Raw genomic sequence first — 13131 nt, 5'->3', positions numbered from 1 at the left:
GGGTTTTTTTTGTTTTTTTTTGTAGACAACATATGGTTGGGTCTAATTTTTTGTATCCACTCTAAGGGTCTCTGCTTTTTAATTGGTATATTTATTCCATTGACATTTAAAGTAATTATGAATATATTTTTGATTGATATCTACCATATTCATTACAGTTTGCTATTTGTTGCACTTGTTCTTTTGTTTCTTTTTTTGTCTTACACCCTTTTTCTGCCTTATTCAGTTTTTTTTTTTCTTTTTCAACCACACCTGTGACATATGGAAGTTCCCAGGCTAGGGTTTGAATTGGAGTTACACCTGGGGCCTACACCACAGTCATGACAACACTGAATTTGAACCACGTCTATGACCTATACCACAGCTTGAGGCAATGCTAGATCCTTAACCTACTGAGTGAGGCCAGGGATTGAACCTGCATCCTCACAGAGACAACGTTGGCTCCTTAACTTGCTGAGCCACGATGGAAACTCTGTGCCTTCTTCAGATTTTAATTGAGCATTTTGTATTATATTTTCCCTCCTCTCTTAGCATATAAATTATATTTCATTGTTTACTTTTTTTTGGTTTTCTTAAGAGTTTTAAGTGGACATTTACAACTAATCTCAGTCTACTTTAAATAACATTATTTAAATAAATATAATCTCCCATAAACTTAGGAGACAAAGTCATTCCTCAAATACACAACCTACCCCCAACCCTCAATTGAATCTGCAGGTGGTAGAAGGATAAAGAATTAAGCTGGAGTTCCCGTCGTGGCTCAGTGGTTAACACATCCAACTAGGAACCATGAGGTTGCGTGTTCGATCCCTGGCCTCGCTCAGGGGGTTAAGGATCCAGCATTGCCATGAGCTATGGTGTAGGTCGCAGATGCAGCTCCAATGAGACCCCTAGCCTGGGAACCTCCATAAGCCTTGGGTGCAGCCCTAAAAAGGACAAAAAAAAAAAAAAAAAGAGAGAATTAAGCTGAAGTCTTCCAAAGAGCGTAAATGAATCTCCCACAGTCTTTCATGGTTGAAGAGAGATAGAAACCTTCCAAAATCCATCTGATAAACAGGAAAAAATTAAAAGTGGATACACCAGATAGAGATTACTAAAACTACAATCTAAACTTGACCCAGCTCAGTGTTTGATTAGATTGATGTGATCAGGTTCTCTGACTAAAAGAAGGGAAAAATTCATGGAGCTATACATTTAAGATCTGCTTATTTTAGCAGAAGAAAAAAGTGTGTGTATATATATATATATATAGTCACATATATAATGAATTTTGTGAATATGCAGATTGAGATTCTGCTATAAAACACATTTTTTTCATACTTGAACTATGACACTGTGTGTGTGTGTGTGTGTATGCATGTACAGATCTTCCTATCTTGCAGTGGAGTTATGTACTAATAAACCCATTGTATTGAAAATATCATAAGTCAAAATTGCATTTAGGAGTTCCCTCGTGGCTCAGTGGGTTAGGGAATCCAGCATTGTCACTACTGTGGCTCTGGCTACAGCTGTGGTACGGGTTTGAACCCTGGCATGGGAACTTTCACATGCCATGGGCATGGCCAAAAAAAAAATGCATTTAATATACCTAAACTACCAAACATAGCTTAGCCTAACCTAGCCTATTTTAAATGTGTTCAAAACCCCTGCTTTAGCCTTCAGTGGGGCAAAATCATCTAACACAAAGCCTATTTTATAATGAAGTATAGAATATTTCATGCGATTTATTGAATACTAAAAGTAAAAACAAATGGTTGTATGAGTACAGAATGGTTCTGAGTGTATTGGTTGCTTACCCTTGTGATTGTGTGACTGACAGAGCCACAGCTCACTGGTGTTGACCAGAATCACAGGACTGATTATCATACAGCATATCACTAGCCCAGGAAAAGACCAAAAGGCAAAATTAATAGTATGGTTTCTACTGAGTGCATATTACTTTTGCGTCATAGTGATGTCAAACCATAAAAATACTATAAGTCAGGGAATATGTGTGTGTGTGTGTGTGTGTGTATGTATGTAATTTTAATCCGGAGAAAATGGATGCCAAACTCATGTCTTTCAGGCTGAGCAATTTAGGATAACATTTATTTTCTCACCTAATTTAATCAGGACACAGGTTTGGGACCAAAACTTTTTTTCTCAGCTTTCGATTTGGTGTAGGGCAATAAAATATAGAAGACCAATTATATACAATTTTTACAGGTTTTTTTTTTTTTTTTTTTGTCCTTTTGGGTCCATACCCACAGCATATGGAAGTTCCCAGGCTAGGGGTTTAATTGGAGCTGTAACTGCCAGCCTACACCACAGCCACAGCAACGTGGGATCCAAGCTGCATCTGTGACCTACACTACAAGTCAACGCCGGATCCTTAACCCACTGAGTGAGGCCAGGGATCAAACCTGAGTCCTCATGGATGCTGGTTGGATTTGTTACTGCTGAGCCATGATGGGAACTGCACAAAATTTTTAAATACATTTTTGATTTAATAAAAGCTAATTTGGAAAGGTCATCTGATGTTAACCGCAGATTGACCAGTCATGTTTTTTCCTTTGAATTTATCTGAAAGATAATATTTAATATGAAAATTACATATTTTAGGACTTTTTAAAAACTTCTGTTTTATGAATAAACAAATCACTTGGCTTTTATACTTTTACATTACATAGAAAGGCAACATAGTCTGGTATAATTTTCCCAGTTATTATGTAAACAGTTTACTTATTGTGTCTATAAAAAAATAAATCCTGACATTTTTCTAATTAAATGTTAACTATTTGGTGGCCATTGGGCACATGAAAAATGCTCAGCATCACTAAGTATTTGAGAAGTGCAAATCAAAACTACAGGAAGGTATCACCTCACACCAGTCAGACTGGTCATAAGCAAAAAGTCTACAAATAATAAATGCTGATGGGGGTGTGGAGAAAAAGGAACCCTCCTACACTGTTGGTGGGAATGTAAATTCGTGCAGCCACTACAGAGAGCAGTATGGAGGTTTCTGTAAAAACAAAAACAGGAGTTCCCATTTTGGCTCAGTGGTTAACGAATCCGACTAAGAACCATGAGGTTGTGGGTTTGATCCCTGGCCTCACTCAGTGGGTTAAAGATCCGGAGTTGCTGTGAGCTGTGGTGTAGGTCACAAATGCGGTTCAGATCCCGCGTTGCTGTGGCTGGCTCTGGCGTAGGCCAGTGGCTACAGCTCCGTTTAGATCCCTAGCCTGGGAACCTTCATATGCTGTAGGTGCAGCCCAAGAAAATACAAAAAGACAAAAAAAAAATTAAAAACAAAAAACAGAGCTACCATGTGATCCTGCAATCCCACTCCTGGACATGTATCAGGAAAAGACAAAAATTCTAATTTGAAAAGATAAAAGACAATGCTCATCACAGCACTATTAACAATAACCAAGACATGGAAACAATCTAAATGTCCAACACACAAACAATGAAATATTACTTGGCCATAAAAAAGAATGAACTAGTGTCATTTGCAGCAACATGGATGAACACAAAGCTTATACTAAGTAAAGTAACACAGAGAAAGACAAATATCATATGATACCACTTACACGTGAAATCTTGAAAAGTGACACAGGTGAAGTTATTTACAAGACAGAAATAGACTCACAGAGAAAAAAAAACTTATGGTTACCAAATGAGAAAGGAGGAGGGATTATAAATTAGGAGTTTGGGATTAAAATATACACACTAGTAAATATAAAATAGATAATTAACAAGGAACAAGAACCTACTGTGTAGCACAGGGAACTTTACTCAATATCTTACAATAATTTATAAGGGAAAAGAATCTTCAAAATTGTATATAAAATTATTCATATATAATGAAAAATTATATATAGAAATATATATGTAACTGAATCACTTTTCTGTATACCCAAAACTAACACAGCATCTTTAAGCAACTATACTTAAATTAAAAATAAATAAAACAATGGAGTTCCTGTTGTGGCACAGTAGAAACAAATCCAACGAGTATCCATGAGGATGCAGGTTTGATCCCTGGCCCCACTCAGCGGGTTGAAGATCTGGTGTTGCTGTCATGTAGGTCGAAGATGCAGCTTGGATCCTGAGTTGCTGTGGCTCTGACGTAGGCTGGCAGGCATAGAGCTCTGATTCGACCCCTAGCCTGGGAACTTATGGCCCTAAAAAGCAAAAAAAAATAACCTATTTGAGATTTATTCCCTTCATCTATTTCACAAATAATATTTAGCAACTATTTTAACATAATAAAGTGAGAAGTTGTGATATAATGTTGAAGGGTAATACATATTTTCTTTATAGGCAGAACTTCTAGATGCTGCTGCTGGCATTAATGTACGATTCAGATTAGGTGGTGTAAGTATGCATAAATTCTTTAGTAATTTTAAAGCACATTTATATGAAATTTAAAAGATGTAATTTTGAAAAACATAAAACCATTTTTGTAATTAAATTACAATAGTCCTTTGACCTTTTCCATCTACAGGTTAAATTTCCACCTGAAATATACTATAAAATTTTCACCCACAGACATATTGAAGATCTGTGTGCTAATAGTCCTAGAGATTACACAAAACTTCCAGCAAAACATACATCTCATATTAAAAGTGATAATCTTCAGGAAGAGGATTGTAGTGGCTGGTATCGTCGTATAGAGAACAATGGCTGGAGGCCTGTTTCTGATAGAGTAAGAAAAGATAAATATTAATCATTTTGAATATTATATGCTTAAAAACTTAGAAATTTTCTTTTGGAAAATTAATTTTTTGGCATTCCCATTGTGGTGCAGCAGAAACAATTCCAACTAGGAACCATGAGGTTGTGGGTTCGATCCTGGGACTTGCTCAGTGGGTTAATGATCCAGCATTGCCATGAGCTGTGGTGTAGGTTGCACACGCAGCTTGGATCCTGCACTGCTGTGGCTGTGGTGTAGACCAGCAGCTGTAGCTCTGATTTGAACCCTAGCCTGGGAACCTCTACATGCCATGAGTGCTGCCCTAAAAAGCACACACACACACACAAAAAGTAATTTTTAGATTATTTTTAAAATAGTAAATCCTGCTAATTTAACAGATAAAATTTGTTTAAGTACTCTGGGTTTACTAATATACTTCAAGATACAGCAATTTTTTTAAAATATTTACTTCTACTTTTAGTAATCTGCTGTGAATCTAGGCCATCCTTACATACTCTCTGGCATCTCTGTAACAAAGCACATCTGAAGATGTTGTTGGCTCTATGTTAATCCTTGGATAAGAGGTGGGGGTTCTTAAGAATAGTATGTCTTTTTATCTTATAAAGCTTGTATCCCACAGAAGATACTAGTGGGAAATCACTTGGATTTATTTCATGGCATTGGAAAATTTAACATGTACTCTTTGAATGAAGAGAATGATTTAAAAAAATTTTTGGCCTCCCAGAATGATTTATTTTTATTTTTATTTTTTGCTTTTTAGAGCCTTACCTATGGCATGTGGAAGTTCCCAGGCTAGGAGTCTAATTGGAGCTACAGCTGCCGGCCTATGCCACAGCCACAGCAACGCAGGATCCGAGCCGCATCTGCCACCTACACCATAGCTCATGGCAATGCCAGATCCTTGACCCACTGAGCGAGGCCAGGGATCAAACCCTCAACATCACAGTTCCTAGTCGGATTCATTTCCACCTCACCACGATGGGAATTCCCAGAATGATTTTAAATATACATAGTTCCTAATGTGTAGTTGTGATTTGGGGACTTTTCTATAGACACCTATGTTTAATCTTTTTTGTGGAAATAATTTCTCTCTAAGGATATTTGAAAGCTAACATTTAAATAGTTAACACCATCTGGGAGTTTACTGGTGGCCTAGTGGTTAAGGATTTGGTGTTATCACTGCTGTGATGTGGGTTTAATCCCTGGCCCAGAAACTCCTGCATGCCACAGGTGTGCCCCCCTCCCCAAAAAAAGTTAAAGTCATCTGGCTTTATAGCTCTAGATGTTTGTATGGCCTCAAGTACCTTCATTCCAATCCCCAGCCTCTGCTATACAGATTATAGAATGTGGTATATTGAATATGCTAAGTTTGAAAACTGAAAATGATCCAATTCATTCATTCATTCATTCATTCATTTGTTCAGCAAACTTCATTGCATACCAGCCAGGTGTCAGGCATTATACTAGATTCTTGGAAGACTATGATAAATAAGTAAGTCCCTCTTATCAAATAGTTTGCCTCTTAATTAAGGAGATAGCTAAGTAAATAGGATATTTCAGTAAAGTGCAGTAAATACATGCTTTAATACGGGCAAATTCAGAGTGTTTTGGGGGACAGCAAACTCTCTTCTTTGTTATTTAATGTGTATGTGATAAAGGAGGAGGAAAGAACTGGAAATAGGAAAATAGGCAACCAGTTAGTAAAAAGTGTCAGACAGGGAAAACCACAAAGTCTTGGGACATTAGTGAGATTTCTGTATTCTTGAAAGGTACCTCTATTCCTTGAGGGTTAGTCTTCAAAAGTCAACAACACTTACTCATCAAGTCTGTTCTTATGAGAAACTCTTAGAATATGTCTGTTCACTTACTCATGTAACAAATACTTATTAAATAGTACCTCAGTACACTAATATTTTGTCAGTTTTTCTATGGCATATGCCTCTTAAGGCTCAATGTGCTATTCACTTAACTAGAAGTTTCTTAAAAGGGTCTATCCTCTCCTCTATTTCTATGTTAGCATATTTCCTACTGAACACACAGAAGTTCTTTCTGTGGTCAGATAAGCTCAAAATCAGTGATTCAATAGTTAAGTCATTTTTCATTTCTCAATAGTTTTGGATGTCTACTGAAAATGTAATGGTGGGAGACAAAAAAGAATGTGAATTCCATTTCTCTAAACTCAAGAGAAGGCAAGATATGGAAAAGAAAAGAAAAATTAGAAAAATAGAATGGATGAAGCAAATGTAAGTTGATAAAGTACTTACTTTTCCTAAAGAAGTATACAGGAATTTAAAAAAAATTTCTATCACTACTAAAATAACTACATGGTATTTTAAAAATAAGATGAAAGATTAGAGTTATATTTTTAAAAATACATAGAAAATATTTAATAAATGCCTATTATGTGCTAGACACTGTTAATCTCTGGGATACAATGGAAAAAGACAGGTTCTCTTTGGCTTCAAGAAAATCATAGTGTATTGGAACATCAGATATGAAAATAAGCAGCTCTTCTTATATATGAGATAACTTTAATATGACCCTCTAGACCCATTCCATACCATTCTCAATGTTTCTTTCTCCCCTAAAGAAACTGACGTGTATGAATTATACTAAAAGTCATTCTGGACCTATCTAACAAATATTAAAAGCAAGTTACAAAAGAATCACATTGCTTCCAAGTTTACTTGACTGTATATAAAAACAGAGCCCCCAACTATTTAAAGGAATACCAAAACCTCCAGCACTCAAAAATCATATAAAATTCACAATGTCTGCCATATAGTAATCAATTACCAGGTGTGCAAAGAAGCTGGAAAATAGATGTGTGAGATGAAAACAATAATATCAAGAGACTCACCAAAAATATCTTTTAAAAATTAAAATCGGAGAAAACTTGAGACAGATAAAAGCTGAGTTTTATCACCATGAACATACTGGCAGTATAATGTTAGGCAGAAGAAAAGTAGTTCTAGGTAAAAATCTAGATTCATGCAAGTTATAAAAAATACTAAAAACGGTAACTGTAAAAAAAATCAAACACTTTTCTTTTTACTATTTAAATCTCTTTAAAAATTAACTGCCAAACTATACACTTAAAAATAAAGATGATGAATTTTATGTTGTTTTTACCACAATTTTTAAAATAATAGATACTAAATTTTTATATTACAAAGTAATGAGTTAATATTGATATTGCCAATCAAGTTATACTTAAGTTCTTGATTCCGCAATTATATTCTTTTTATATCGAAAATCTTCATCAAAATATAATGGCTTATTTCTTCTGACATTATAAGTCAGTAGGTCCAAGAATAATAATATATCAACATACAGGAGTTCCTGTCGTGGCTCAGTGGTTAACGAATCCGACTAGGAACCATGAGGTTACAGGTTTGATCCCTGGCCGTGCTCAGTGGGTTAAGGATCCAACGGTGCCTTGAGCTGTGGTGTAGGTTGCAGACGCGGCTTGGATCCCGCGTTGCTATGGCTCTGGCTTAGGCCGGTGGCTACAGCTCCGATTAGACCCCTAGCCTGGGAACCTCCATATGCTGTGGGAGCTGCCCAAGAAATGGCAAAAAGACAAAAAAAATAATAAATATATATATATATATATATATATATATCAACATATACATTCAATTACAGAATAAAGTTCAAAAACATTTTAAGGTAATTTACTATATAAAGAAGAAACAATGATGATATATTATGGTATTTATAAATTTATAACAGTACAGAAGTAAATATATGATGACAATGCCACAAAAGTTTTGGGAGAGATGAAATGGACCTACTCTGGAAGGTCCTTACACTACGCATCAAGTGGCATAATATTGCATTATGGACCATGATAGTTAAATATGTATAGTACAAACCTGTCAACTGAAAAAAAATGCACAACTGAGAGTTGTCAGTTGAGTTTTATTTGGAGCAAAATGAGGACTGTATCCCAGGAGACAGCATTTCAGATAACTCTGAGAATCGCTCCAGAGAAGTAGAGGGGAAGGTCAGTATATATGTGATTTTGGTGAGGGGGGGTACATGCAATTAAGCTCACATTTTTGTAGAAGGTTACTGCTAGTCATGAGAAGCAGATGTCACTATAAAGGATTTTAGTGCTTTTTTTTTTAGATATGAGGATATGTAAGAATTGAGTTCATAAAATCTTCTGAAAATATCTGTCTGAAGACCTGTTCTGCCAGTTTTGCCCAGAGCATAGAGTGCTGATTCTCCTGATCTCCATCCTGAACTCCTTTCATAATGTATTGAAGGTCAGCAATCTTAGCAGCTTGTGATTTAATCTTTATAGAGACAAATAACAAGTGCTAATTTTTAGTTGACAGACCGTAAAGCAACCATAAAATCAACAACAACAAAAATATGTAAACCTAATAAGCTAATATTGGAGATAAAATGGAATCATAACAAACAATCCATCCAAGAGAAGGCTGAAAAAAGAGGAAAGGAAACAAAGAATAGACAGGACAATTAAAACTGAATAGCATGATGTAGATTAAAGCCAACCATATCAATAATCATATTAAATAAAAATGGTCTAAGCATCCCAAATAAAGGCAGAGACTGACAGATTGTTTAAGAAAGCAAGACCCAAGTATATGTTATGTATAAGAACTAATAATATAAATAGGTTAAAAGCAAAATCATGGAAGAGAACTATGCTTAATAGTAATCAAAAGAAAGCTGGAGTGATTATATTAATATCAAACAGATAAATTATCAAGAGGACATAATCATAAATGCTTGTTTACTTAATAACAGAGCTTCAAAGTACATGAGCCGGGAGTTCCCCTTGTGGCTTCAAAATACATGAAATGGGAGTTCCCCTTTTGGCTCAGTGGTAACAAACCTGATTGCCAACCATGAGGATGCAGGTTTGATCCCTGGCCTCACTCAGTAGGTTAAATAGAGCTGTGGTATAGGTTGTATACGCAGCTTGGATCCTGCATTGCTATGGCTGTGGCATAGGCTGACAGCTGCAGCTCTGATAGAGCCCCTAACTTGGGAACTTATATATGCTGCAGGTGTGGCCCTAAGAAACAAAACAAAATGAAACATGAAACAAAAATTAATAACACTGAAAGGAGAAATAGACAAATCCGAAATTGCAATCAGAGATTTCAAAATGCTTTTTTTAAGTAATTGACAAATTACTAAAATGAACAGTGAATTAATAAAGATATAGAAGACTTGAGCAACATTATCAACAACTTGACATAATTGGCATTTATAGACTGCATCCAACAACAGAAAACATTCTTTTCAAGTGTGCATGAAACACCAAGATTCACCACATTCTAGGCCATAAAACAAATTCCTATAAATTTAAATGAATTAAAATCATACGGAGGGAGTTCTCTGATCATGATGGAATTAGAAAGAAATTTAAGACAATAAAATAACAAAAAACTTCTGGAAAACATCCAGATACTTGGATATTAAATAGCACACCCCTAGATAATCCATGAGTCAAAGAAGTCATAAGAGGAACTTGAAAATATTTTGATTTAATAAAAATGAAAGTAAACATTAAAATTTGAGGACACAGCTAAGGAATTACTTACTGGGAAATTTACAGCATTTCCTGTGAGATTTGTATTATCAGATATAAAAACACACAAGGCTTATAAGAAAAAAAAAACATACTGCAAGAAAATAACCAGTATCTCATGAACATAGATTCATGATAACAAAATGATAATGAGTAACATCATAAACAAATAGAGTTTAATCCCAAGAATACAGGATTGGCTTAATATTTGGAAACCAAACAGTGCAGTTCACCATATTGGCAACCTTAAAAAGAAAACTGGATATGATCATCTCAAATGATGCAAAAACACAATGCAAAATGATGCAAAAAAGTACAACTACTGTTTGTAGTCAAAAAACTCTAGGAATAGATGAGGACCTCCTCAACTTAATGAAAAGCCTGCAGTCAACATGATACTTAATGGTGCATGGCTAAATGATTTGTAAGATCAAGAACAAGGCAAAGATATTTGCACTCACCATTTCTTTACAGCATTGCCCTGGAGGCCCTAGACAGTGGAATAAAGGTGGTGAGGTGGTGGTGGTGGGGAAGATACTGAGGTTAGAAAGGAAACACTGAAACTGTCTTTATTCACAGTTGGCATAATCATCTAGGTACACAATTCTAAGGAATCTATTAAAAGCTACTGGAACTAGTAGGTGAGTTTATTAAGGTTGTAAAATACAGAAACCAATTGTATTGCAATATTCTAGCTGCAAAAAATTGAAAATTAAGATTAAAAATACAACATTTTACATAGCATCAGAAAATATGAAATACCGAGGCATAAACTGAAAGAAAAATCTACATGATGTGTACACTAAAAATTAATAAACATTGCTGATAAAACTTAAGCCCTAAATAAATGAAGAGCTATAACATACTTATGGGGAGTTACCATCATGGCTCAGTGGTTAACGAACCCTACTAGCATCCATGAGGAAGCAGGTTCGATCCTTGGCCTCGCTCAGTGGGTTAAGTATCTGGTGTTGCCTTGAGCTGTGGTGTAGGTCACAGATGTGGCTGGGATCCTACTTTGCTGTGGCTGTGGTGTAGGCTGGCAGCTGTAGCTCCAGTTGGACCCGTAGCCTGGGGAACTTCATATGCCATGGGTGTGGCCCTAAAAAGACAAAAAATAAAATAAAATAAAATAAAAGATATTTATGGACCAGAAGACTCAATATTTTTAAGATGTCGTTTGTCTCCAAATTGATGTATATAGTCAATGTAATCATATTCAAAACTTCCAACATGAAAAAAAAGGAGTTCCCATTGTGGTTCGGCAGAAATGAATCTGACTAGCATCCATGAGAACGCAGGTTTGATCCTGGGCCTTGCTCAGTGGGTTAAGGATCTGGCATTGCCATGAGCTGTGGTGTAGGTTGCAGATGCTGCTCAGACCCCATGTTGCTGTGGCTGCGGTATAGGCGGGCAGCTGCAGCTCTGATTTGACCCGTAGGAAACACCCAAAAAACTGCCAGTGTGTATTTTTCTGGAAATTGACAAGTTGATTTGAAAATTTATATGTAAGTGCAAGGGAACTAGAATAGTCAAAATAATTTTGGAAAAACCTGGAAACTTACATTACCTGATTTTAAAACTTATTAAAAAGCGACTGTAATCAAGACATTGTGGTATTGGCATTAAGATAGACATACAAATCAAAGGAACAAAATAAGGAGTTGAGAAATAGACCCACACATATATTGTTAATTGAATTTCAATGCAGATATCAAAGCAGTTTAATTGGAAAATTGTGTCTTTTTCAACAAATTGGATACTCAAATGCAGAGAAATGAATCTTGACCTTTGTCTCACGTCATATATAAAATTAATTTGAAAAAGATCATAGGTCTGCATATGAGTTAACACCATGGCTCATACAACTCAATAACAAAAAAACCCAATCAAAAAATAGGCAGAAAACCTAAACAGTCATTTCTCCAAAGAAGACATACAAATGGCCCACAGGCACATGAAAATATGTTCAACATCACTAATTAAAGAAATGCAAATCAAAACTGCAATGAGGTATCACCTCACACCAGTCAGAATGATCATCAGCAAAAAGTCTACAAATAATAAATACTAGAGAGGGTGTGGAGAAAAGGGACCTTCCTTCACTGTTGATTAGAATGTAAATTAATGCAGCCACTATGGAAAAGTATGGAGATTGCTTAAAAAGCTAAACATAGAACTACTATATGATCCAGCAACCCCACTCCTGGGCATGTATCCAGCAGAGATGAAGGTGATAATTAAAAAAGATACATGCACCCCAGTGTTCACATCAACACTTTTACAATAGCCAAGACGTGGAAACAACCCACGTGCCCATCAACAGATGATTGGTTTAAGGAGATGTGATATATATCTATATATATATATATACCTTCAGAATATTAGCCATAAAAAAGAATGAAATAGTGCTATTTGCAGCAACATGGATGAATGCCTAATATCATACTAAATGAAGTGAGTCAGAGAAAAGATCAATATTGCATGATATCACTAACGTGGAATCTAAAAAATAATACAAATGAATACAAATGAATCTATATACAAAATTGAAATGGACTCACAGACATAGAAAACAAATTTATGGTTACCAAAAGGGAAATGTATGGAGGAACAATTTAGGAATATGAGATTAACAGATACAAACTACTATACATTAAATACATAAGTACAAGTATTTACTGCATGATAGGGAACAGTATTCAATGTCTTATTATATGTTGAGGTAGGTTCCCTCTATGTGTACTTTCTGAATGGTTTTGATCAGAAATCGGGTGTTGGATTTTGTCAAAGGCTTTTTCTGCATCTATTGAGAGGATCATATGGTTTTATTCTTCAGTTTGTTAATGTGGTGTATCAC

The 13131-nt window shown here is 35.5% G+C and overlaps 1 protein-coding gene across 3 annotated transcripts in view; it reads left to right on the top strand.

The window, feature by feature from the left end:
- The window catches only part of C11H11orf65 (chromosome 11 C11orf65 homolog), an 80619-nt gene that overhangs the window by 53594 nt on the left and 13894 nt on the right, over window positions 1–13131 (top strand). For 2 of the 3 annotated variants that reach the window (XM_047753328.1, XM_047753329.1), the window contains 2 exons: window positions 4306–4359; window positions 6812–6942. In XM_047753328.1, coding sequence (XP_047609284.1) covers window positions 4306–4359; window positions 6812–6942 — 185 coding nt within the window. Of the gene's footprint in view, window positions 1–4305; window positions 4360–4489; window positions 4691–6811; window positions 6943–13131 lie in introns of all 3 variants that reach the window. The other variant, XM_047753330.1, reaches the window with a different exon arrangement.

The sequence above is a fragment of the Phacochoerus africanus genome, chromosome 11 (genome assembly GCF_016906955.1).
Source record: "Phacochoerus africanus isolate WHEZ1 chromosome 11, ROS_Pafr_v1, whole genome shotgun sequence".
NCBI classification, from domain to species: Eukaryota; Metazoa; Chordata; class Mammalia; order Artiodactyla; family Suidae; genus Phacochoerus; species Phacochoerus africanus.
Note: the sequence above shows the minus strand (reverse complement) of the source record. Positions and strands in the feature narration are given on the sequence as shown.